This window comes from Neocloeon triangulifer, unplaced genomic scaffold (genome assembly GCF_031216515.1).
Source record: "Neocloeon triangulifer isolate White Clay Creek 2 clone unplaced genomic scaffold, ASM3121651v1 ptg000011l, whole genome shotgun sequence".
NCBI classification, from domain to species: domain Eukaryota; kingdom Metazoa; phylum Arthropoda; class Insecta; order Ephemeroptera; family Baetidae; genus Neocloeon; species Neocloeon triangulifer.
This window is the reverse complement of record NW_026775553.1, coordinates 4,350,969-4,374,314: the sequence shown is the minus strand read 5'-3', so window position 1 is coordinate 4,374,314 and position 23,346 is coordinate 4,350,969. Positions and strand designations below refer to the sequence as shown.

General features: G+C 36.0%; 1 protein-coding gene across 7 annotated transcripts; it reads left to right on the top strand.

The window, feature by feature from the left end:
• The first annotated feature begins 510 nt into the window (after nt 1-510).
• Nucleotides 511-22,984, top strand: LOC132196087 (atrial natriuretic peptide receptor 1). 7 transcript variants are annotated; one of them, XM_059618495.1, is made up of 23 exons: nt 511-1,702; nt 3,109-3,302; nt 6,840-7,011; nt 7,065-7,270; nt 14,210-14,321; nt 14,818-14,982; nt 15,404-15,570; nt 15,724-15,815; nt 16,189-16,327; nt 17,165-17,246; nt 17,495-17,621; nt 17,699-17,776; nt 18,140-18,217; nt 18,272-18,448; nt 19,046-19,228; nt 19,341-19,497; nt 19,768-19,936; nt 20,397-20,546; nt 20,604-20,727; nt 20,776-20,844; nt 21,671-21,944; nt 22,152-22,243; nt 22,302-22,984. In XM_059618495.1, the coding sequence occupies exons 1-23, from the start codon at nt 1,509-1,511 to the stop codon at nt 22,488-22,490; spliced, it is 3,390 nt and encodes a 1,129-aa protein (XP_059474478.1). In that variant the 5' UTR covers nt 511-1,508; the 3' UTR covers nt 22,491-22,984. The 7 variants fall into 7 exon arrangements, with proteins under 7 accessions (XP_059474478.1, XP_059474477.1, XP_059474483.1 ...); XM_059618494.1 differs by having other exon boundaries at nt 512-1,702; nt 19,046-19,223; nt 19,336-19,497; XM_059618500.1 differs by lacking the exon at nt 511-1,702 and adding an exon at nt 2,676-2,743 and having other exon boundaries at nt 19,046-19,223; nt 19,336-19,497.
• Nucleotides 22,985-23,346: the final 362 nt, after the last annotated feature.

Here is a 23,346-nt window from a genome sequence, read left to right as displayed (position 1 = left end):
ATGTTTGGTGGCCCCTCTGCTGAAAGAGCGCGAATTTTATTTCATCAAGTGACATCGTTAATTAGTTACCATAGGGAAACACTTGAAGCGCAGCTATCAGATTTCTTTGCCTATGAAAATTTAGAAGACAACCTAAGACGCATTTCACGTTCAAACCAAATTCATTTGTACCACTTTCCCTGCGCCTTCACAATTATTTTTTTATCTTGTGAAGTTTTTATAATGATTCAATTTCCGGTCTCAATTTTATCTCCTAGCAAAACAATTTTTAAAATTAGTCCTCAGTTTTATTTTTCTGCAAATTTATTAGAGAGTTTAACCTTAATTTAGTTAGAAAAAAATTATAATTTAGCGTATTTTTGAATTTAGTCATCCCGCAGAAAGTGAAACTGATGTACATTTAATTATAAATTTTGTTTCCTAATTTATAACATGCTTTTAATGAAACGGAAAAATTGATATCATACTAACATTGATAAAATGAATGGTGAAAAATGTATCGAATTCTTGATTGAATAAAAAAATTCTATAAATTAAAGAAAAGAAAAATTTGTAGCTGATATAAATCTTCTTTTTAATTTTCACAAAACTTATTTCAGCACTTCTCTTTAACATTGTGAAAAGAAAGAGAATAAAGAACTTATTGTTCAAGTTAAAAGTAAAAGAAGTAAAAGAAGCAAGCAAGTTTCAAGTACTTGAAAGGAGATCTGCTCTGCAAAATACTGCACATAGTTAAAAGTGTGTTTTCCTTTATTTATTTATTGTTTTGAAGGCAAATGAAAATAAATGATATTGAAAATGGGGCGTGAGTGGAAATGTGGGAGTACCTACTAAAAATCTAAATTGAACAGAAAGTTGTGAGGTTTTATGGGTTTTGAAGTTGAAGAGTGAAGGCAAATTGAGACATTGAGGGAGAAAAGCTGTGCCAATCTAGGTATCTTTTGAAGAAAAAAAATACACAAAGTTTATATTATTTTTATACTTAACACATACCATACTGTATTCATAAGCAAAAGTGATCTGGTTTAATCAAACTCCTATTTTTGGAACACGAAAATAATTTTTTATATCATTGAATATATTGTGTATATCTTTTCTTTTGTTTTTCAAGTGACAGGGTTTCGGAAATCCAGTGACGAAAGCATTTTATGAATTTCAGAATTGCAACTTCTGGAAATATTATATTTATGGTAAAGTTCAATATAGAACACAGTTTTTATGGTGAAATTTTGGTTTTACTTTTTAATTAGAAATACCGAAAAGTACTGATTTTGAAATGAAAATAGTAAACGTTTTTGCGCATCTCCCGTGAAGCGCTTCGGAAGAAGGGGATGCTGCTTATAGCCTCTTAGGCGCAAAGTGCGAAACGACGAATAAACAAAGCCGTGCGGCGAGCGAATAAATAAAATAATGCAGCTTTTGATATTGTGTGGCGCTGCAAATAGCGCGCCGGCCGAGTGGAGAGGCGGTCGAGTGGTGGTGCAGTCAGTCGGTCGGGAGTTGCAGAAATGCCGTCGGCGGCGGCGGGCGTTGCGGTGGTAGTGCTGGCCGTCGTGCTGCCGGTGGCCGCCGTCTTCAGCTCGATGCACTGCGCCAACGTGGACCCTGACTGCTCAAGACACTGCGGCGCCGACCTCCGCAGGCAGCTTCGCATCGGCCTCGTCCTGCCCAAGGACCAGCACTTCCTCCCGTCTATCTCCAGGTCAGACTATTTTTTATTAAATTTTTTTGCAAATTTATTCCATTTTTAAAACAAGGTTGTTGAGGAGAAAAATTCTATAAATTGGAAATTAGAATTTTTTAAATTTAATTAACTTAAATAATTTGGCAAATTACGTAGTGAAAAGTGTACTTAAAAATTTTAAATTCGTACTTCTAAATGTACTTATTTTGATACTTTTCATTGCAAATAAATTATTTCGATGGTCTGCTCCAATTTTTTCCATCCCTTGTCACCACATGTTGCACAAGTATGAACTCCAGATCGCAAGTCTCGTCACGCACGTGCCTTTTTAGAGCGGAATTAAAATAATACCCATATATGCGCGTCTCTTTCACTATAGAGTGGGTGATTCACAAGGTCTGCCAGCTAAGAAAATTGCATGAAGTACTACAGATTCTGCAAATGGTTATTAAAGGCATTTTAAAAATTAAAATGGCAAAATTAATCACTTTAGTACATTCTGTATATTTAATTGTTTTCAAATTTTGCAGCATTCTCCTAATTTTAGTCAAAAAATTTATTTTTATAAAATAAAATATAGTTCTGAAAAACAATATTTTATTTTTTGTGATGTTTATCAATTTTTATGCTCCCGCCAAAATTACCTCTAGATTAATATCTTCCATTATTATCTTCCTTTTGGAAAACGCATACTATTTTAAAACAAGTCAACACCTCCCAATGGCAAAAAATACCATGCAGTTATTCTTAATAAAATGCACAAATTTCCATTAAAATGAGAACGTTTTGTTCATTTGGAATTTGGTTTTTAGCTCATCGAAAATTCCCCGTTTGATTATTTTTAATCTCGCAGCCGAATTGCTGAGCTTTTTTACGGTTTGTTTGTTTTTGTTTCAAAATTAATAAGGAGTCTCGTGGAGATAAGATATAAAAAAAAGCGCGGACCATCTCTATCTTTGAGAATTATAATTCAGTGTGTAAGTAACACACGTTCTCGAGTGGCGCCCAATATGAGAGTATTAATAACCGCACCTGCTATCGCTTGTGTTCATTCCAAAGGTTTTTGATCCTAATTAAGTCGCACGCGCGAATTTGTTATTATACAATTTTGTGAGATGATCTCTTTATATATTTGCTACTTTCTCATTTTCATACCTAGTATATTTCATTTTGCTAATTTTTATTTATTCTTTTTAATTTTATTTATTTATTACAAGACGTTTAAAATTATAAAGTATACCATTTTCAATTTTTTTTTATAATTATTATAAATCAAGTTAGAAATTAACTGCCATTTAATTGCTTGGTTCGAATAAGGTTTAAAGTAGTTTCCAAACCATAAAATTATTAAATTATTATACACGTTATGAAAATATTGATTTTATTTTTTTTATCTGATATTAAATTGTGGATTTGATTTTTAGGGTGCGACCTTGGGTGGACCGGGCGTTGGAGGTGGCGCACTACATGAACCTGATCCCGCGCAGCGAGTACGACGTGTGCGTGATTGAAGGGGACACGCAGTGCAGCATGGAGCACGGCCTGATCACCGCTGTAGACCTGATGGGCCGCTGCTGCCCGCACGTCTTCATCGGGCCCACCTGCGAGCTCAGCCTCTGTGAGTTCAAAACAGGTTTTCTTAATTCAAACAAAAGTCTCCATTCATTGTTACATTGTTACAATTGCACCGATTGAAATAAAATAACTGTCACTATGGAAAAATGCGGAAATGACAATTATTTATAAATTCTTGAATATAAATTGAACTAAAAAAGAAATCGAAAATGAAAAGCTAAATTTAAACTATTTCAAATGCAAAAAAAAAATGATTCAAATAAAAGTTGATTTTTTTTCATTAAACTAGAGCATAGGCAATTTTTAACAAAATTCCAAGCTTCTAAGATTTTGAATTTTAGTAAAAAAAAACTTGGTTTGTCAAAAATTATGCTAGTTTCTTTCTTGTTCATTGAATACAGTCGCAGAACCGTGACCGAAGCTGGTAGAGCCATCTTATTTGTGAATAAAGAAATTTTTACAGCAAGGAAAAAGCTCAATTTTTTCACTTTTAAAATTCTAAGCAAAATGATTAGAAAAATCTTTGTTCAAAAATGTTTCTATTACTTCTTATCTGATTCTATAATTTATAATATCTGATATAATTTGCTTGTCTTTTGATGCTGTTGAAAATAAGAGCAATCTGATAAATTCGGTAGGAAAAAAATAATAAAATAATACTTTTGTAAAGCTAATTTGACCATTCAATAAACATTTCAACAAATTTTTTTCAAAAACATTACAGACGAATTAATTAATAGAAAATTTTAGGAACGTTTTAAAAAACTAATTTCTACTAGACTAAGTTTAAAGAATTGGGTTATTGCGCTAATTCAAATAATAATAATAATTAAAATACTTCAAAATCACGGTTTGAGATAAATATAAAATGTTTTAAAAATATGAATCGAAAAAGCGAAGCAGCTGTTGAGTGCGTATGGAGGTCTCTTCTTTCTCCATGTGCACTTTTTTTTTTTAATATTCCGCTCGCGTGACTTTCTCTGTGCATTGCGGTAATTGTAGACCGAAGCCGCCCGCTGCACTCGCTGGCATTGACTGCATTATTGCAGTGAGAACACATAAGTCAGAACACACACATATCAATCGCTAATGACTCACTCGCGCGCTGCTCCACTCCGTCCGTGCGTTGCTGGCTTTTAATTGCAAACGATCCGCGTCGCACAAAATCAATTAGATTCTCTGATTGATTTTGCATGATGCGGCGCGACGTGCACGATTCGCCTCACGCCAGATCAAAGGATTAATCCAAAGCGGGATGGCAATAATAATAACAATAAAAACTGACATTCAATTGAAAATCATCATGTCTGGTACTCGGAACATTTGTCATAAATTCATAAACATAGGAATTGATTAAATATACATGTATTTGATAGAATTATTTTCTACACAGGTGCACATGAAAAAAGTATTTTCCTTTTTAGGCTATATACAGTTTTATTTTTATAGTTGAGAAATGTTTAGAAAACGTGTTTAAAAACAAACATGGTTTTTTTTTTATTATAAAAGCATTTAAAAGTTTCATTTGATTTTTAGCCCACGTTTGTGATTATCCATATTTTGATAAATGATTTTTTTTTATTATTATTTATTACTCTTTTTAAGTACAACATTTTCAGCAAAATAAACCAGCAATGATATTTCTATGAATTTCAAATTGACACTGAATTAAAATTTTTACAATTATGAATGCGTATTGAAAGGTTTTTTTCCTAAAAAGTTTGATTTGAAAAAATGAAGCGGGACTGTAAAAGAAAGTTTAATTTAAAAATTTAACTCTTCTAATAGATCCCGTTTGCATTATAATGTTTTATTACAAATGACATATATATGCAAACTGTCCTTTAAAATTTATTCCACTAAATAATTAGGGCTCTTTTTTTGTCAAATCAAATAAGCAGTTCGCAGTATTTTTTAGTTAGATTTCAAAGAGAAGCGCTGGATCATTACACATGTATATTGTACAAAAATAAAAAGCGGCTTTTCGCCGGAGGAAGCATCAGGCGTCTTGCTTTTTTTTTGTGAAAGGGAAATAATTTTGTTTGCAAAAAACACGCGGGCATTTTGCTGATTCGGCTTTTAAATTGTGCTTTGTGCAACACTCGCGGGAGTTCGTCAAGTGTGGGAAAGGCAGAGGCGCCTCCTCATTTTTTTCGCATTCAGCGGCACCCGTGCAAGTACCATTTCCATATTTGCGCACCAGACTGCACAAAGCTGGCTTTAATGAGTTTGCACGCCAAGACATGTGAGGTGTGTGCTCTCTTTATCCCTTTTCATTTCATTCCCTAAATGGCAGCGACTCTTAATGAATTCACCATTCTTTCTCCAAAAAAAAAAAAAAAATTTCATTTTCTTTTTCATTCTATGGAAACAATAATTTATTTTTTTATTTCTGGGGCGTATATTATAATGTCGAGCATTCTTTCACACTTGACGCTGTGCACTGCATTCACTGTTTTTTTTTTTTGCTTCATATATGGACTTCATAAATACCAAGCCAGTATTATATTAATATCTAGGCCATCCCACAGACACAAAACATCCGAGGCACTTGTTCTCTTGAGCACTTTTTTTTCGCCGGAACAGAATCGATCGGCAGATGAGACCAAAGCTTTTCCTTTTTTTATATACATGAAAGTGAAAAAGAATCAATCGACGCCGAGTAATTAGGTCAGTGCACCTATTTATCGATCAATTAACAAGGGGAGTGGAGGGAAAGTTATTGTCTTGTCTTTGGTTTCAAGCGAATCGGAAACGGTTTTGCGGAGGAGTTGCTGGCGATTGTATATCAGCCGATTATTGAACCGTATAATAGGGTTTGTGCTGCGGTCGTCCGGCCACAAGCATGTGCCGAGGACGCTTCTCAACTCGGCCTGCAGTCAGGTGCAAACACAAAAACAAAATATTTATAGCGCAAAACCCGTTTTATTGTGAAATTGGATCACAAATCCTCAATAGAATTTCAATGTGCATCAAAATAACTTAAGGATGCCGGGTCAATTTTTTAATATTCGTAACAGAATTGAATGTAAAGTTTTTTAAGTCCTCGTTGATGTGATTCTTAAAAAGCAGAAAATTGTTAATCCCCACAATGTTTTTTAGATTTTCAAGTAGTTAATTTTCTAAGTGATATTAGGTTAATTAGAGCTTATTCCTGAATTACGAGAAAATAATCAGAATTCCTTAAAAATTTATCAAGTGGAAAATTTCAGCTGTATTTTGTTTTCGTCAAAATCTGCCTTAAAGAATTGATTAAAATTCATAAATTTTTCTTCAAACTTTAATCAACGTGACAATTTTCTAGCAATAAGATCAGGCAAACAAATTATCTAATAAAATAAAATGGAGTAAAATTTATTTGAATGTTCTTCCTTGAAACTATGCAATCGGGAAAATAAAATAAATGTATTTTACCTGAAAAATTTAACAATTCTTTTTTTTTACCAAATCGAAGCGAAACTTTTTATCCATTGTAATTTATTCTATTTGAAAATTTTACGCACTTTGCATCAAGCTGCGCAGGAAAATGTAATAAAATCGTCTTCATAAAATTTGAATAAATCTGAAATTTTTGTTGCAGCAAGTGTGGCGCGGCTGGTTAAGTTGTGGCAAACGCCGCTGATCACCGCTGGCGGCCTCGCTTCAGACTACATGGTGGATCGGACAAACCCTGATTCCGAGTACTTTTTGCTCGTGAGGGTCGGCTGGTCCTTCAGGGACATCGCCAAAGCCCTTGTCGCCTTCATGGACAAGTAAGAATTCAACATTTTTTTTTAAATATTTTATTGCTATTGAATTTGAACAGACACCGTTGGCGAAAACTGCTGCTGATTTATGACACGTTCGGATACGCGGCGGTGTCCGGTTTCCAAACATGTTACCTGATGATGACCTCGCTGGTGTCGCTGCTCAAGCAGAGGAACTTCACCTACTCGGCCTACGACACGGACAAGAACCGCCAGAGCTCCATCAAAGAAAACCTCAGGCGCGAAATGGGCTACGTCTACAGTAGTGAGTACGCAGAATGCTTTCTTTTGTTCTTTTTAGAGAGACGAGAGACAAACTTTTCATTTACAATCAGGGAATGTCTTTTCTCAACCTCGGGAGAAGGATGAAAAAAGACAATATGTGCGATTGGTTTTCCTTCTTTCATCTCACGCAGCAGCCATTGATTTTTTCTCTTTCTAATTGAAATGAGTGCAATTGGACACGTCAGACACGTGCTTTAGATAGCCGCATGTTTTTTTTTTATATATCTTAGATTTACTTAGTAATATATTGTAGACTGTTTGGTATTCAAGTTATCTTATTTAGTTAATCATTATTAAGGACTACAAATATTTTAATGTATCATTTTTTGTTACATTAGTTTTGTTAGTTTGTTAGTTGGGATGAAAATATACGTAAAAAATGTAAGCCGGTAAAATTTCTGAAACTTTCATTAAAAAAATTGAAAATAAAATTGAAATAATAAAAATAGATGACAAATATTCGTATTTGATAAAATTTCAGATAAAAAAAAATTGTACAAAAGTAGCTTACATGGCATAGAGTTTGTGCCAAAATGCAAAAACATCAATATTCTTCATTCCCAGTCCTAATTAACGGACTAAAAAAGTTTAAAGTATTAATATTTTCGGGTTTAAATGTCACGCTTGAGGTTTCCAAAAGTGTGCAGGAAAGCGATTTTTGGATGGAAATTGGTAAAGATGTTAAAAACATTCAGTCGGCTGCTTTGCTTTTCCAAAATGCATGCCATTTTAGAGAACTTAAAAAGCTTTTGAACATTTCAGTTTTGGTTTGAATATACGTTTCCAGCATATTGTGGTAATCGTATCAAAAAGAACCACCAGAAAAGGTTTGAAAGAATTTTCATAATAAAAGAAAGGTGAATTTTTAAGTAATTTTCAAGATTATATATCCATCACAATTTGGAGTGAATGAAAGATTTTGAAGAGTGATGTTGAATTAAAGTTTTGAAAAGTGAGTTTTGAACTGAAATCTGGTTTGAAACGCGTTCGGTGCGACTCCCCTAGATGGCACGTCCGCCTTTTGCAAGGGGCGCGAGCCCAGATCGGGATCGACCTCATCTGGGGTGTTTCACTTGACTCGCGCGAGACCGGCGTGTGTATACACAAATATCTCCTCATTCTTCATTCAGCGGCGGCGGCGGACCCTCGCGCGAGGGCGAGGTGCTCTTCTCTGCTCCCCTTCCTTCGATCGCGCCGCGTTTGATGGTCCCCTGAGTGAGAGACGCGGCGGCACTCACACCCGGAAATTGAAAACTAATCGAGGTAGATCAACTCTTACTTAACGGTGTTTACTCAGAAACAGCGTTTCTTCCTCTTTCATTCGTTTCTAAGCAACCGATCATTTTTTTTGCCCAAACTCATTCATGCAGAAAATTTGCATTTTATCTTGATTTTTTTCTTTTTAATTTACAGTTTCTACAAATTTATATAGATTTTCTCTCAAAGCTGAAATAAATGCAGCAGTATTTTTTTTGTGATAAATTGACGCGATTTTCAGCTTAAAGGGTGAAAGGCGTGCGCGCATTTGTCAAAAATTAACGACTGTTTGTTTAATTTTCGTTACGTCATATTCTTCAGCGTCAAATTATAAAGGAAGCGCGTGTGTGTTCAGAAGGCTGGGACCACTCGGGCTAATTACGACGGGAAGTGTCATTTGTTTTAAGATGACACGACGCAAATTAAACGCTGGCCCCTTTTGACGGCCACACACGAGACGGAAAAACAACAGGTTGCAAATGCAAATAAGGCGACAAACACGCGTGCGCCGCCAAAGTAAATTCGATTTCGCGTTTTTTACTCTCACACCCCATTCATGAATCCGCTCCGATTTCGCCTCAACTTGTTAGCATTCAATTAACTCAAAGGGCGGAGAGACCACGGCGCCTATAGCAATTATCAGAGAGCGTTGAAGTTTTAATTAACAAGCGTTTTTTCAAAGAATCTCTTTCACATATTTTTAATTGGAAATTGCAAGTGTTAAAGGTAAAACCAATCTCACATTTTGAATGGCAATAACAGTGTTGAAAAATCGGTTCGTTTAAAATACATTTTTCTTTTAGAAAAAACACAAGAAGAAAAATTATGAAATTTTATTTAAATTAATGCAAGCTATCAACATAAATTACGTTTTCCTTTATTTCCCACATGCTTTAATATTTTCAAAGTCCTTGGCAGTTTCCATTATTCATTAATTCAGGTATTTATTAAACCATCCTCACAAATATCAGAAGACGTATGGAAAATTAGCAAAACGCAAACCCTTGCAATTTATTTGATAAGATAAAGAAAATAAGAGGCGAAAGTTCTTAAGCATATTCAAATTTTGCATAAGCAAACAATCAAATGAAGTGGAAGAAGTATATCTTCTATCCACAAATTTTATTGAAATTTTCCACTCACATTGAACATTTATTGACGCTAAACGTCATGACTATCAATACTATCTGAAACCATGTGAAAATAACACAAAATTTATGTTTAATAGGAAAATTGTGAAATTCTATTTTTTTTTCTATTCTAAAATTAGAATCACCAAAAGAGCTTCGATCAAGCAATTTTATTTAAAAATTATCCATTTTGAATCCCACTAACTATTTTTAATGGAGAATCCATTTCAAAAGCAGCTAAATTTACAAAAACCAAATTAAATTATGACAAAGATTATTGAGAAATCATTTTGGTAAAAAAAAAAAACATAAGTTGATAAGATTTATAATTTTAATTTTTGCTCCGCATAAACAAATCAAATTATAGATATTTTCTTTTTAACAAAAAAGTGATTTTTAAATCATTTCAATAGTTCATTGATGTACAGAAAAGGTGTTCAGTGCAATTTCCAGACATAAAAACCTTGAATCACAATATTCACTATGTCACAAGGAAAATAAAAAAAGATCACCTGATCAAACTCTAGTGCTGTATGATTATGGACATTTAAAAAATTTAAAATAGAGGATAGTTGTGTTTTCTTCCCCCTTAGAGAGCAAATTTATTAATGAAATTTGCAAAATCCAGTTAAAAAAATGATGTTTTAATCCGCTTTGCTTAAAACATCGTCGGTGAGCTTTAATTAAATTACTTAATTTACATTTATGGAGGAACCTTTAATCGAAAGGCAGCAAAATTCTAGAAAAAAACAATTAACAAAACAAACTAAACCAACACAAATCCAACGCGTAGAGAACAAATAACTTGTGAGGGAGCGTGCGAATTTGTGTCCAAACAAGATATTTGGCGTTGAAGGATAAAAAACGCGCGTGTGCGTTTAATCAGTTTTGAGAGGGAGATAAGAAGCGCGGCGGGAAATGAGTTTTGTCGAATTGCAGAGGTGGTTCCTCGGAATTCGGATGATGGAGTTGGCGAGCGTGCTTTTGGCGGTCGTGGTGTTGGCCGGCGGCGGCAGCGCGTACAACCGGACGGTGCCGGTGTTGGTGCTGGCGCCGGCCGAGCCGCACCACGAGCAGAGCCTCGTCAAGATCATGCCGGCCATCATGTTGGCGGTGCGCAAGGTCGAGGAGAGCCGCCTGCTCGCCGGGGTCCGCTTCCAGGTGCAGCACCAGGACTCGCACTGCTCCTCCACCTACGGACCGCTCGCCGCCTTCCAGTTCTACACGCAACACAAATCAGGTCCATCGCACAATTCTGAATACTTTTTTGGTTCAGAGAAAGGTTTATTTAAAGGTGGATATAGGAACAACATGACTTAGTTTGAGAGTTTAAAGAAAATTTCCGTGAAGGATCAGGTCACACAAAATTAAACACTTCAATTTGTGGTGCGCGTTAGTCGCAAAACATTTAGTTAAAAATAATAAATTTGTGACCGAATATGTTTTAAAGTCACAATTAATTATAAAGAGCAATTATAATTGTTCAAAACGTAATGCGTGACATACACGTATTTAAATAATGTAAACAACCTTACATTGGAAACAATTAGAAGTTTTGAAAAAATTCAAAAGAATGCTTTTCGGCTGAAAAAATCCACCACCATATCGCTTATTTCCAGCTTTTTTTTTACCGTTTTTCAGGTCGGCTATAACTGCCTCCTATATCTATTTCAGTGTCGTTCAATATCCACTTTAAGTAGACCACTCTTGTCAATGTCTGCCTATCGATCGTGCACCTGAAACCTATCAAGGAAACATTTTCAATTTTTCATCTGCGATTTTGGCGAAATTGGTCTCAGAGAGAAGCCTGCGAACGTACCGGGCCGACTCCCAAAATAATCTTTTGCCAGTGCGGATTGAGAAAATGAGTTAAGTAGAATTTTGGGAACCTGTGTCAAAGCAGTTGCTTATATAGCTCAAAATGGAAAATTTCAAATTCACTGTTCCTTATCTGAATATTTTGAAAATATAATTTATCAAAATATTTATCTCGTCAATTAATTAGGTTATTAAAATTTAAAATAATTTATTACCATGGGTTCGATGACCTTTATAAACACATTTTTAAGGAATAGATGATCCTTATTATTAGGTTTTTACCCCTACTTGCAATTTTATATCTATTCATAAAGAAAAAGTCACAAGGAAAAATAAAAAGCTAGAAATTTATAAAAAAAAAAAAATTAAAAAGTTTTTATCTCTTTATGTTGAAAAAAAATTGTATACATTTTATACAGGAATTAGAATTTTCTGTAGGATCAGGAATGTGATATTAGAATTTGAAATCAAACGTCTTCATCGCAGATGGAAATAATGTGGAAAATGTTTTCTTGTTAAAATTTCTCTATCTGCTATTATCCGCACAAATTCATTTAATTTTAATACAATGGTCTTTGAATCGCTCTTAAATCTCCATCACAACTGAATAATCTCTTGTTTATCAAACGTCTCGAGGTGCAATTTTGAGCGAAAAATTAAAATTCGCAACGAACCGATGCATGACAATGAACAGATTAATTGGAATTGAAATTGAATCTGGGCACGCGATCGTCCTCTCTCGGCGCCGCGGGGCTTTTTGGTGATTGATGAAGAACCTATTAACGTCATTTGAAAATTGCGCCGGGAAATTTAAGGGAAAATTGATTTTGACAGTTTGCGAGAGAGAGCAGGTATTTGAGTGGAAAGCGCGCGCCGTCGGTTCGCATCGCCCAAGGTGAAATATGGGTCCGGGAAGCAATAATTCTCTGCAAGCCTCTCCTTCTTCTTGGGCTCAATGTATATTTCTCAATGCTCTTCTCCAAATAACTGCGAGCTTTATGCGAACGAGAGAGCACAGGAGATTGTGTACAAGCCAGGCAGAGAGAAAATTGGAAAAAGCAGCGCGATCGATAGACACAGTGTTGTTTTGACGAGATGTAAGAGTGGTGGTTTGCGCCGACGGCCATAACAATATTCGCAATTTCCTGCGTGTGACAGGCGTCTTCCTGGGGCCCGTGTGCGACTACGTGATCGCACCTGTGGCCAGGTATGCCGGCGCGTGGGGCATCCCGGTGATCACGGCCGGCGGCCAGGCCGACGCCTTCCACCACAAGACGCAGGGCCAGTACCCCAGTCTGACCAGGATGACCGGCAGCTACGCCGCCATCGGACAGGCCCTCAGGTCCATCTTCACTCAGTTCGGGTGGAACGTGGTCGGGCTGCTCTACCACAACCACGGCGTCAACAGCGGTAAAAAAATGTTAAAAAACAAAATTTAGCCAAAATAATACTTCCTTTTTGGGCGAACTTTTCAAAAAAGGACGCGACCTCATGCCGTTGTGAATAATTTTTTGGAGAAAAAGGTTAATTTACTCGTAATTTGTAAATAAAATAGCTCCCTTTTAAAATCAAACCGAATTTGGCAATAATACGAAAATATAAAATTCCAATACACTAAAAGTTAAGAGAAATTCATTGTTCAGAGTAAAAATTCACTAAAAAATTATGACACAAAAAGTTATATTGCTCAAAATTTTATCAAAAAACCTTTGTGGAAATATTTTTGGCAAAACTTTGTATCAAAGAATCATTTTTTCCCCCAAAGAAAACGTTCTGTTTATTCAATATTGGTTTTGCGGCGTCACGATTATTGAGTGTGATTGGCCGCGTGTCAATCGTGTTTGATGGGATATGTGGGATTGAGGCGTCAGGAAAATGCGAGGATTTGTGTTTGCAGCTCGGGGCCACTCGCTTTGCCACTTCGCGTTGGCCGCCGTGTACAGAGCGCTCAATTCGACCGGCGAACACCGCTGGTTTGATCAAGAGAAGGCCACTTATCCTGTTTACCTGAGCCTGTTGAGGGCTATTTCGCAGAGCGCCAGAAGTGAGTCGGTGTTTGTGTGTGTTTGCTCTAAAGCTCGCATGCGTATACACATGTGTGTGTTTTAAAAAAAAAAAGCCATTAAACTTTGAACCGCGTTTGATCTTCGATAATTGCACTCATTCGTTCCAGCATGCTTTAGAATCCAAACAGTCCGTAAAAAAAATCCGGTTCACATTCTCAAAATCATATTTGCTGTCCAATTGCACTCATTTTTTACTTTTTACTTTTGGGGATTCCAAAAGTTTGATAATTAGATAAATCCGCTTTTTATTTATTTAGATTGGGAGCTATTTGCTTCTTACAATTAGGTTAAGACCATATTGTTGTCAGAATTTATGGCTGTGAATAAATTTATATGATCTGAGCTTTCATCAAATTTGCATGAATCGTAAAATTTCAAACCAATATGCACGTCTTATATGAATCATTGCTAAAAAAGTCTATAAATTTGCGTAAAAATCGTTTTAAAATGTACCAAAAAATTTAAAGAACGATAAAATATATTTATCCTGGATCATTAATAACTTAACCTCTTGCAATATTTTAGACAAATCATCTTCTCCAATGGGTTAACAAAAACATAAATATTTTTTAATCCTTGATTAAAGTACGTAAATTTACCCGTTCTTCTTAATCCCGATTTATTTTCTCCATTTATCGTATGTTGCAGTCGTCGTGATCTGCGCGAACCAGACAACCGTGCGTGAAATCCTGCTGGCCGCCGAGGAGCTCAACATGGTCAGCAGCGGAGAATACGTTTTTTTCAACATCGAATTGTACAGGTGAGAGCAGCGAAGCGAAAACTTTCCTTTTCTTGTCGTCGCGCGTTCGGAAAAAATCCATCCCTCTTCACCGGCTGCTGTTGTTTGCGTGTTAAAAGATTTACCCCTCGTTCGATCTAATTTTCACCCGACCTTTCCATTCCCCCGGAGCGTCAGAACTTTACTCCGAGTTGCGCGCCACACGTACGCACCCAATGAGCAAAAAGAAAAACTGCACCTCTAGGAAATAGAACTTTCTCAAAAAGTGTCAAACTTTCGGGAGAAATCTTAATAGGATCTAAATATGCTGAGGGCGAGTCGTGGTTTGCAAAAGTTCTCTCCGCATAATTTCTCCCTCCGGCTTATGAATGGTCTTTTCGCCAAGTCATTTTCGTAATTACTCTTTACGCCAGAGTGAGTGACTTTGGAAGAAAGTTTTCTTTTGTTGAGATTTATTTCATTCAATTTAACGCGTCTTGAAACACTTGTTATTCCATTTGGCGAAATTCCTTTGCAGCGGAAACGCGGTGCAGCAGTCGTGGAACGTGTCTTGGGATTTGCCGGAGAGGAACGAAAGGGCGCGCAAAGCGTACGAGGCGCTTCTCACGGTCACGGCGCGCAACCCCAAGGACCAGGAATACGAGCAGTTTTTCAACGAGGTGCACCAAATCGCCGAATACAGGTTTCAATAATTTTCATACTCGCACCAAGTTCAAAATTTAAATCTAGTTTGCTCTTCTGATGCAGAATAATGAGATTCTATAATAATAGGGTCTGAAAACATTTAATAAAAATAATCTTTTTTATTTGAAAATGATTCTTTGCGCAGTGATCAGTTTTTTTTTAATTTCAAATTACTTCTAAAACAAAAATAAACCTATGAAACTTAAAAATTTATCGATTCTTTTTAATTCGTATTCAAATTAAAAAAATAAAATAATTAGAAGCTAAAAAACAAAAGGAATTTTATATTTTCAAAAAACGAAAAAAAAACGCTTTTCCCTCAATTTCTAAAACATCTTTCTTCAAGAGAAATTTAATCAATGATAGTTTCTTATTAATATTTATACGCCATTGCCTTTTTTTGTGTGGGGCAAAATTAGGTTCAATTACACGTACAGCCAGGAGGAGGGGGTGAGCACTTTTGTGACCGCTTTTCACGACGCGGTGCTTCTGTACGCCCACGCACTCAGGGAGACCCTCAACAACAATGGCACCGAGAGGGACGGCGAGGACATCACCCGTCGCATGTGGAACCGAACTTTCACTGGTAAAAAACGACAAAAAGAGCAAAAGTAATGTAATTTGTCAGAGAGAGAGAGAGAGTTTTCGTTCACTCGGAAACATCAGTAATGTTGGAGAAAGAAAAAATTGAAAAGGTGGTGGAGTGGCGCATCAACAGTTGGTTCCTTTTGTTGTGCAGGGATCGCGGGCGAGGTGACCATTGACGAGAACGGCGATAGGGTGGCCGACTACTCTTTGTTGGACCTTGACCCCGAGACAAACTCCTTTCAGGCAAGTTGATTTTGTTGAAAAGTTTTCCATCAGCCGAACAATAAAGTAATGAAATATATTATAAGTATAAGTTAGAAAATTTTGGTTTCCCACGTATTCTGCCAAAGATAATAATTTTTACTACAAACCAATTTTTGGCATTAAGATTTGTAAATGCTGATAAAGTTTGATGAGTTGCTTTTTAATATTTGAGTACAAATTAAATTTATACAAAATTGAGGGGCATCACGAGTAATAATAATGGATGTATTTAAATAAAAAAGTATATAATTTCAAATATAAAATATTTTAAATTAAATGTTTTAAATCCAAAATTTCACAAAAAAAAAAATATTATTTGTTTGATGATACAATGCGATTTTAAAATTTGCAGGTAGTTGCAAACTACGTGGGCCAGAACCGCAGTCTTGAATTCGAGCCTGGCAAGAAGATCCACTGGGCCGGTGGGAGGACGAGCGCACCCCCTGATACACCAACCTGCGGTTTTGACGGCAGTCTTTGCCCAGATAATTGTGAGTGATTTTTTTAATTTTAATATTCTTTTCAATTTATTTCACACATTGATGTAATAAAAGGAGTAGTTCAAATATCAAGATTTGTGAGTAAAAAATTGTGGATTTGATTGTCAATTGAATTCAGTGTTTTAAGGCTGGTAAAAGTGAGGGGATCACTATAAAATACAAAAAAGCTTATATTCTAGAAGTAATTATGAAGTATAAATACTTCATTTTCTTGATTTGACTCATGCCACTAAATTTTTATTGGGGGACTTGAGAAAATTGAGTTTAAAAGTGAACTTTGCAATTAAGTGATCCTTTGCGGAAAGTTGTCAACAGAAAAGTTGTCAAGCGTGAAAAAGTTGCGTCTGAGAGCAAAGAGAACATCAGAGAAGATACTTATTTTCTACGCAGGAACAAAAATATGTAAAATATTTTATGCTCTTTAACAAGCTGATATCCTGGAAATTCATATTTTGATTTGAAAATTTAATTTCCTTTTCATCTTTTTTCAAGATATCTGTTGAACATTTTCCTACAATTTTTCTTGGACCCATTACAAAAATAATTTATTTATGCCCATTCAAAAGCACTCAAAAAGTTTAAAATGTCATTAACTTTAAAAGACGACAACCAGAAGACAAGAAAAATCAATAATATAGCTGCTTGAGCTTAAAAATTCAAGTTTGTTCTTGTGTTGCTCATAAAAGAACGCTAGAAATAAAAATTATGTTTATTTTCTCGCTCTGTTTACTCATAACAAAAATAAACATTTTTCTCTCAAAACACAATTTTGATACGTTTTTAGTTAAATGTCAAGTGTACATCTGAAATTTTGCTAATTTTCCGCAGCGTTGCCTGGCTACGCGATTCTGAGCATCGTCTTGAGCTCGGTAGTTGTCATCCTATCGATCGTTTCCTTCTTCATATACCGGTGCGTATGCAAAGTAAATTTAGTCGATCTCCAGCGGCACTCATGAAAGTACAAAGGACGTGTTCCTACCTAATGAATTATCTTGCTCGAAACTTTGTACCTCTGTTCAAAAATCAACGATCTCAATTTCTCTTTTGGCGAAGAAAAAATGTCTGTTTCCATAACAAAAAAAATAAAAAAGTTGAATTTACATTTGAATTTTTCATTTTAATTTCGCCGCGCCTGAAGTGGAAAAATAAATTTTGCAGTCACTACAAAATCGAGGCGGCGATCGCGTCGATGACGTGGAAAATTAGTTGGTCCGAAATCAACAAGGCGGGAGCGGCCGCGGCCAAATGCAGAGGCAGCATGTACAGTTTGGCCAAAAGCGAAAATGTGAGTGCAACGTAAGGTTCGCCCGAATCGGCCTCGCACTTTTTCTCAGGCACCTCCAACTCAAATTCGCGTTTCAGACTTTCTACTCGGAAGACGCCGTGTCGCCGTCTGACAACACCAAAAGGCAGCAGTTTGTGCCCACCGCCATATTCAAGGTTACTCTTCAATATTTTTAAAAAAGTAACAAAAATCATACTAGATTGAAAGTAATTTCACTTAATCCAGGAATGAATTCAAGCCTTTAACCATTGCCAATTTCAGTTGTTTTGAAGTAAATTTGATTAGATTCATCCAAGGTTTTGCCTTATAAGTTTGTACAGTTTTCTTTTGGTCTTAATAGAATCACTGCGTATAGTTTTTTTTTTTAAATTTTTAGCAAACTGTTGTAAAAGCAACCCCGATGTCAAAAATTTCAATTTTGATTATGAAACGAAAAATTTAAATAATTTATTTCCTGGAATTCACTAATTTCGATTAATTGAATCAAAATTGTACTTAAAATCACATTTTGGCGGCAGGGAAACAAAGTGGCCATCAAGAGCATCAGCGCAAGAAACATTGAGCTGACGCGACCTCTACTTTTGGATTTGAAAAGGGTGATTTTTTACTTTCCTTGCGTATGAATTCGCAAAATGAGCATTTTTTGGCAGATGAAGGACCTGCACTACCCGCACCTGGTGCGTTTCATCGGCGCGTGCCTTGATGCGCCGCACTGCTGCCTGCTGACTGAGTATTGTCCCAGGGGAAGCCTCCAGGACATCCTCGAGCATGAGCAAATACAGCTCGACTGGGTCTTTCGCTACAGCCTAATGCACGACGCCGTTAAGGTACGCATTATTCAATCGTTTGTAAATTTGTACTGCATTAAATCGCAATTTGGCTCTGTCGGATTTAGGAACTCAAACTGGGCTTAGGCAGATCTTTAGCTGTTCTCGATAAATCATGTTTGAATCGAATTAGCCAAAACTTTCAAATTCAACATTTGAAGGGTTCGAATGCTCTTAAATGTTTAAGTATATTTTAATAACATTAAATCCCCAGAACTTCAAGGACTCTAAAAATATAGAAAAATATAATAATTTTTAAATATATTTCTGAATCTACCGTAAAACAATCAGATTTAAAAGTGGAAAATTACATTTGAAAGAAAAATCAGTGTTTTTTATTTTAATTACAGTCCAGGATATTTAAATAGAGGTGATCAGGGCATTTTTTTAACAGGTCTTTGAAATTTCAAAAGATTATAGTTACCCACATTTAGAGTTCATACAAATTTACATAAATATGGGACGTGGCAAATCAGTCCACAAATTGTATGGGGAGTTTTATTAAACTTTGCTTTTGGTGACATAAAAAATTCACTTCTTCACCACCTTAATTTAACGGTTTTTGTGACATCATTGGAAAACAATTTTGCAACGCAGGGCATGACGTTTCTACACGCGAGTGAAATTCGCACGCACGGCAGCCTCAAGTCGTCCAACTGCGTGGTCGACTCGCGATTCGTCCTGAAAATCACAGACTTTGGCCTGCACAGTCTGCGCGGGGCCAGCAACAACCTGGCCGACGAGGGCAACACCGACGTCTACGCCTTTTGGAAAAGTAAAGCGAGTGTCCCTTTTCATTATTTTTTACTTTAAAAAAATTAAAGTTTTTGTTCGTTTTTTACTGTTGTCTGGAGGGAACTGTTTTTGAAAAATACAAAAAATTTCAGAGCAGCTGTGGACGGCGCCCGAGTTGCTGCGAATGAAATTCGGCCCTCTGCCTGGGGGTTCGCAGAAGGGCGACGTTTACTCATTTGGCATCATCATGCACGAAATTGTCACTCGGCAGGGACCGTTTTACCTTCCAGAACGTCCCGAGTACGACCCCAGAGGTACGTAAATTTTGAACATTTTAATTTGAACTTAATTATTTAAAAAAGTTAAATGAATAGTGCATTAAAAGTGGAAATTTGAATACTTAAGAAGTCACCTAAAGAAAATTACAGGTTTTGTGATGGAAGATTTAGAGTTATTAACTTTGAGGATGGATTATTTAAAAGTTTAATTAATTAGAAAATTGTCCACACTGATAAACATTAAAATTTCAAATGAGCTCAATATAAACAGAAAATTTAACTTTCGACCATTCCATGAATTTGCAGACATAGTTGAGGGTGTGAAGGCCGGGGGTCGATGCCTTCTGAGGCCGTCGCTCTTGGGTCTGCAGTGCGAGCCGCAGGTGGCGCAGCTGATGGAAAAGTGCTGGGCCGAGGACCCGATGGAGCGACCTGACTTCACCAACCTGAAGGGCGCCATCAGGAGGCTGAACAGGTAGCGAGTGGATCCGAACAAAAGAAGCAATTACGCGTTTTGTGATTAGAAAAGCACTCTGGCGCGGATCGCATTTTTCCATTTCCATTCTTGTTTTGTTTTGCTCGCCACCCGCACGACACAACTGACGTGCGGGTTGCATCGTACGCCTCGTTTGGAAAAGAACAAAGGCGCACAAAGCGGAGCAGAAAAAGAATGCGCCTCTTTGTAATGGGGGAAAAAACGGGGCAGTGACCTCGGGAAAGAATTTCAAATTAGCTTTTATTCCATTATTGATCCTTTAAAGTTGTTACAGTTTAGAAAAAAATCCAAATTAAATGAATTATATTGACTAATTCCAATTAATGACAATTTTTAATTTTTCAATATGTTTCAAACTTTATAATTTTAGAAAATTGTAGTTAGATTTTTTTGCAAAAGAATTTAGCAAGATTAAATTTTTTATCTTTTTTTGGCCTAGTTGTTACGAGAGCAGCAACATTTTGGACAACTTGCTGACGCGGATGGAGCAGTACGCCAACAATTTGGAAACGTTGGTCGAAGAACGCACCGCCGACTACCTGGAGGAGAAACGCAAGTGCGAGGAGCTCCTATACCAACTTCTTCCTAAGTACTCTAAATCAAAATAATTGTGAAGAATAAAGATGAATTCTTAATTTGTGCCCAGGTCAGTGGCCAGTCAGTTGATTCTGGGCCACAGCGTGATAGCCGAGACTTTCGAGCGCGTCACCATTTACTTTTCTGACATTGTCGGCTTCACGTCTCTCTCCGCCGAAAGCACCCCCCTGGAGGTTTGTTAAAAAACAAATCAAGTACCGATAATTTTAATAATTTTGTAGGTGGTTGATCTGCTGAACGATCTATACACGTGCTTTGACTCAATTATTGAAAATTACGACGTCTACAAGGCAAGTTTCTTTACTTTCAGATATCAAATTCACAAGGAGAAATAAAGTTCACTTTTTCAAATTCTTCAAAATAATTTCTCAAACTTCCAGACTTTTCTAAAAATAAAAAACTACTAATAATAATAATTATTATTATTATAATGGGGGACATTCAATAGACCTAGCTCTCCCCTAAAAAAGGTAATTTTGCCAAGCAATCGCTAAGTTTGCGTAATTTACTAGCTTTTAGTAACCCTAGCACATTTAGGAACGCTATTTTTGCGTAATTTGTTAGCTTTGCAACATTTAGGAAGTTAATTTTTTTATATTTCTCGTTTCCGTACGCCCCAGATTAATTAATTAATTTCACTGAGCAATCGATAATTAAGCAATCGCTAAGTTTGCTAGCTTAGCAACCCCAGCAAATTTAGCAACGCTAAATCTGGCCTTGGTGCCCAATTGCACCTCAGATTGTTTTTACGCTCCCGGGATATGTTTTATACCGGAACAGCTAAGTCTATTGAATCTCCCCCAATATTTATTATTATTTTTCCCCAATATTTATTATTATTTTTACAAACTACTTTAATTTAATTTACAAAACTATTGCACATTTTTCAATCTAGTAATTCTAGCAATTTTCATCTTTTTGAAAGGTATTTTCTCTAAATAAACAGAAATTTAATTAATTTTTTTGATAATTTTTTTCACCTGAATCAATTTGATTTTTTTCAATTGGAACAAAAATTTCAAATTATGAATAATTATTAAATACTTTATGTTTTTAACAATATCTACATAAATCGGATTAGGAATTTGGCTTAATTTGCAATTTTTTTACGCGCAGGTGGAGACGATCGGCGACGCTTACATGGTGGCGTCGGGTCTGCCGATGCGGAACGGGGACCTGCACGCGCGGGAAGTGGCGCGGATGGCGCTGGCGCTGCTCAACGCGGTGCTCACCTTCAAGATCAGACACAGGCCCGAGGAGCACCTGAAGCTGCGCATCGGACTGCACACGGGGCCGTGCGTGGCTGGCGTCGTTGGACTCAAAATGCCGCGTTACTGCCTCTTCGGAGACACCGTCAACACCGCCTCCAGAATGGAGTCCAACGGCCTACGTGAGTTTTTTTATTCAAAAATTAAAAATATTTTTTTTTTATGAATGAAAAAGTAATATTATTATATTTAATAGAATCCCTAAAAATTGGGATTTTTATTTTTTTTTTTTTTTACAAAATTGTCAGATTTTTGGGTTGCGTATTTTAAAGAATGATTAAAAGCAAAATAAGAAAATATGGAATTATAATCTAATTTTAAATTTGCAGCTCTCAGAATCCACGTCAGCTCAGTGACGAAAGCTGTCCTGGACACTTTTAAGACTTTCCGCCTTGAGTTGCGCGGCGAGATAGAAATGAAGGTAATTTTTCTTGAAACTATATCTATATTAATTTTATTTCGACAAATTTTTGACCCAGGGCAAGGGGAAGCAGACGACGTACTGGCTGCTGGGAGAGGAGACGACGACGGCACCCTCAGCAACAACACCTTCCTCGGTGGTGGCGCCACCGTCGGAGGACCTTCGGCCGCCTGAACAGAATGAGCAAAGCAACAACCAAGAGGAGCCGACGTCATCGACGCCCTTCCTGAACAACGCCAACGGATAGTCAATTTTTCTATTCCACTTAATTTGTACTTAATTATATTTCATTTGAATTAGTCAACGCATAAATTTAAGGAGAGACGCTACTGTGCATTTCAAACAAAACAGTTTAACTAACATGTGTCCGCAGAATCAAATAATTATATTGTGACAGGTGATTACATAATTTATTATTGTTGAGTGTGCCAGAAAATGAATGTGTTCACATTTGAAATAATAAAAAATAATTTATATGTTGGTCAACTCTAAAAACAAGCTTTGGTCAGATCTTGAATTATGTAGTTGTTTCTTTGTTTTTTATTGTAAGCATATAATATAAAAAAGCTTTAACTTTTTAGCATGTGTATTAGATTAAATTTCAAATTGAGCTTTATATTTTTGTATTTTAAGTTTAGATCATATTTTCAGTCCAACTTTTTTTTCCCATAAACCGCTTGCAATAGTATGCAAGTTAATTTGAAAATTGATGTAAGTTAATTCATTCAGCCTGAAAATAAAACGAACAATTAAAATAATCCAAATTTTTTCTTCCGTTTTAAAATCCTCTATATATTTATGTACTTAAAAATATTACTCTTTTGTCAAAATTTTAAAAGTAAAAAAAATTAATTGGTTTCATCAGTTGTTTTAAAAATTGAATTCCAAAATTTTGACGCTCAATATTTTCAGAGGAAAATAAACAAAAATAATAATAAATTACAGGATAATATAAGTGCTGTGTATCAAGGAACAATTAATCTCTTCGTTTCATTTTTGCTCTGAAAAATTCAAAACAAATATTTTTCAGTATGAAAAAATTAATAGAAGTGATGGAATAATGATATGAATAAAAAAAATCACTTGGAAAAAAGCGTGTTGCT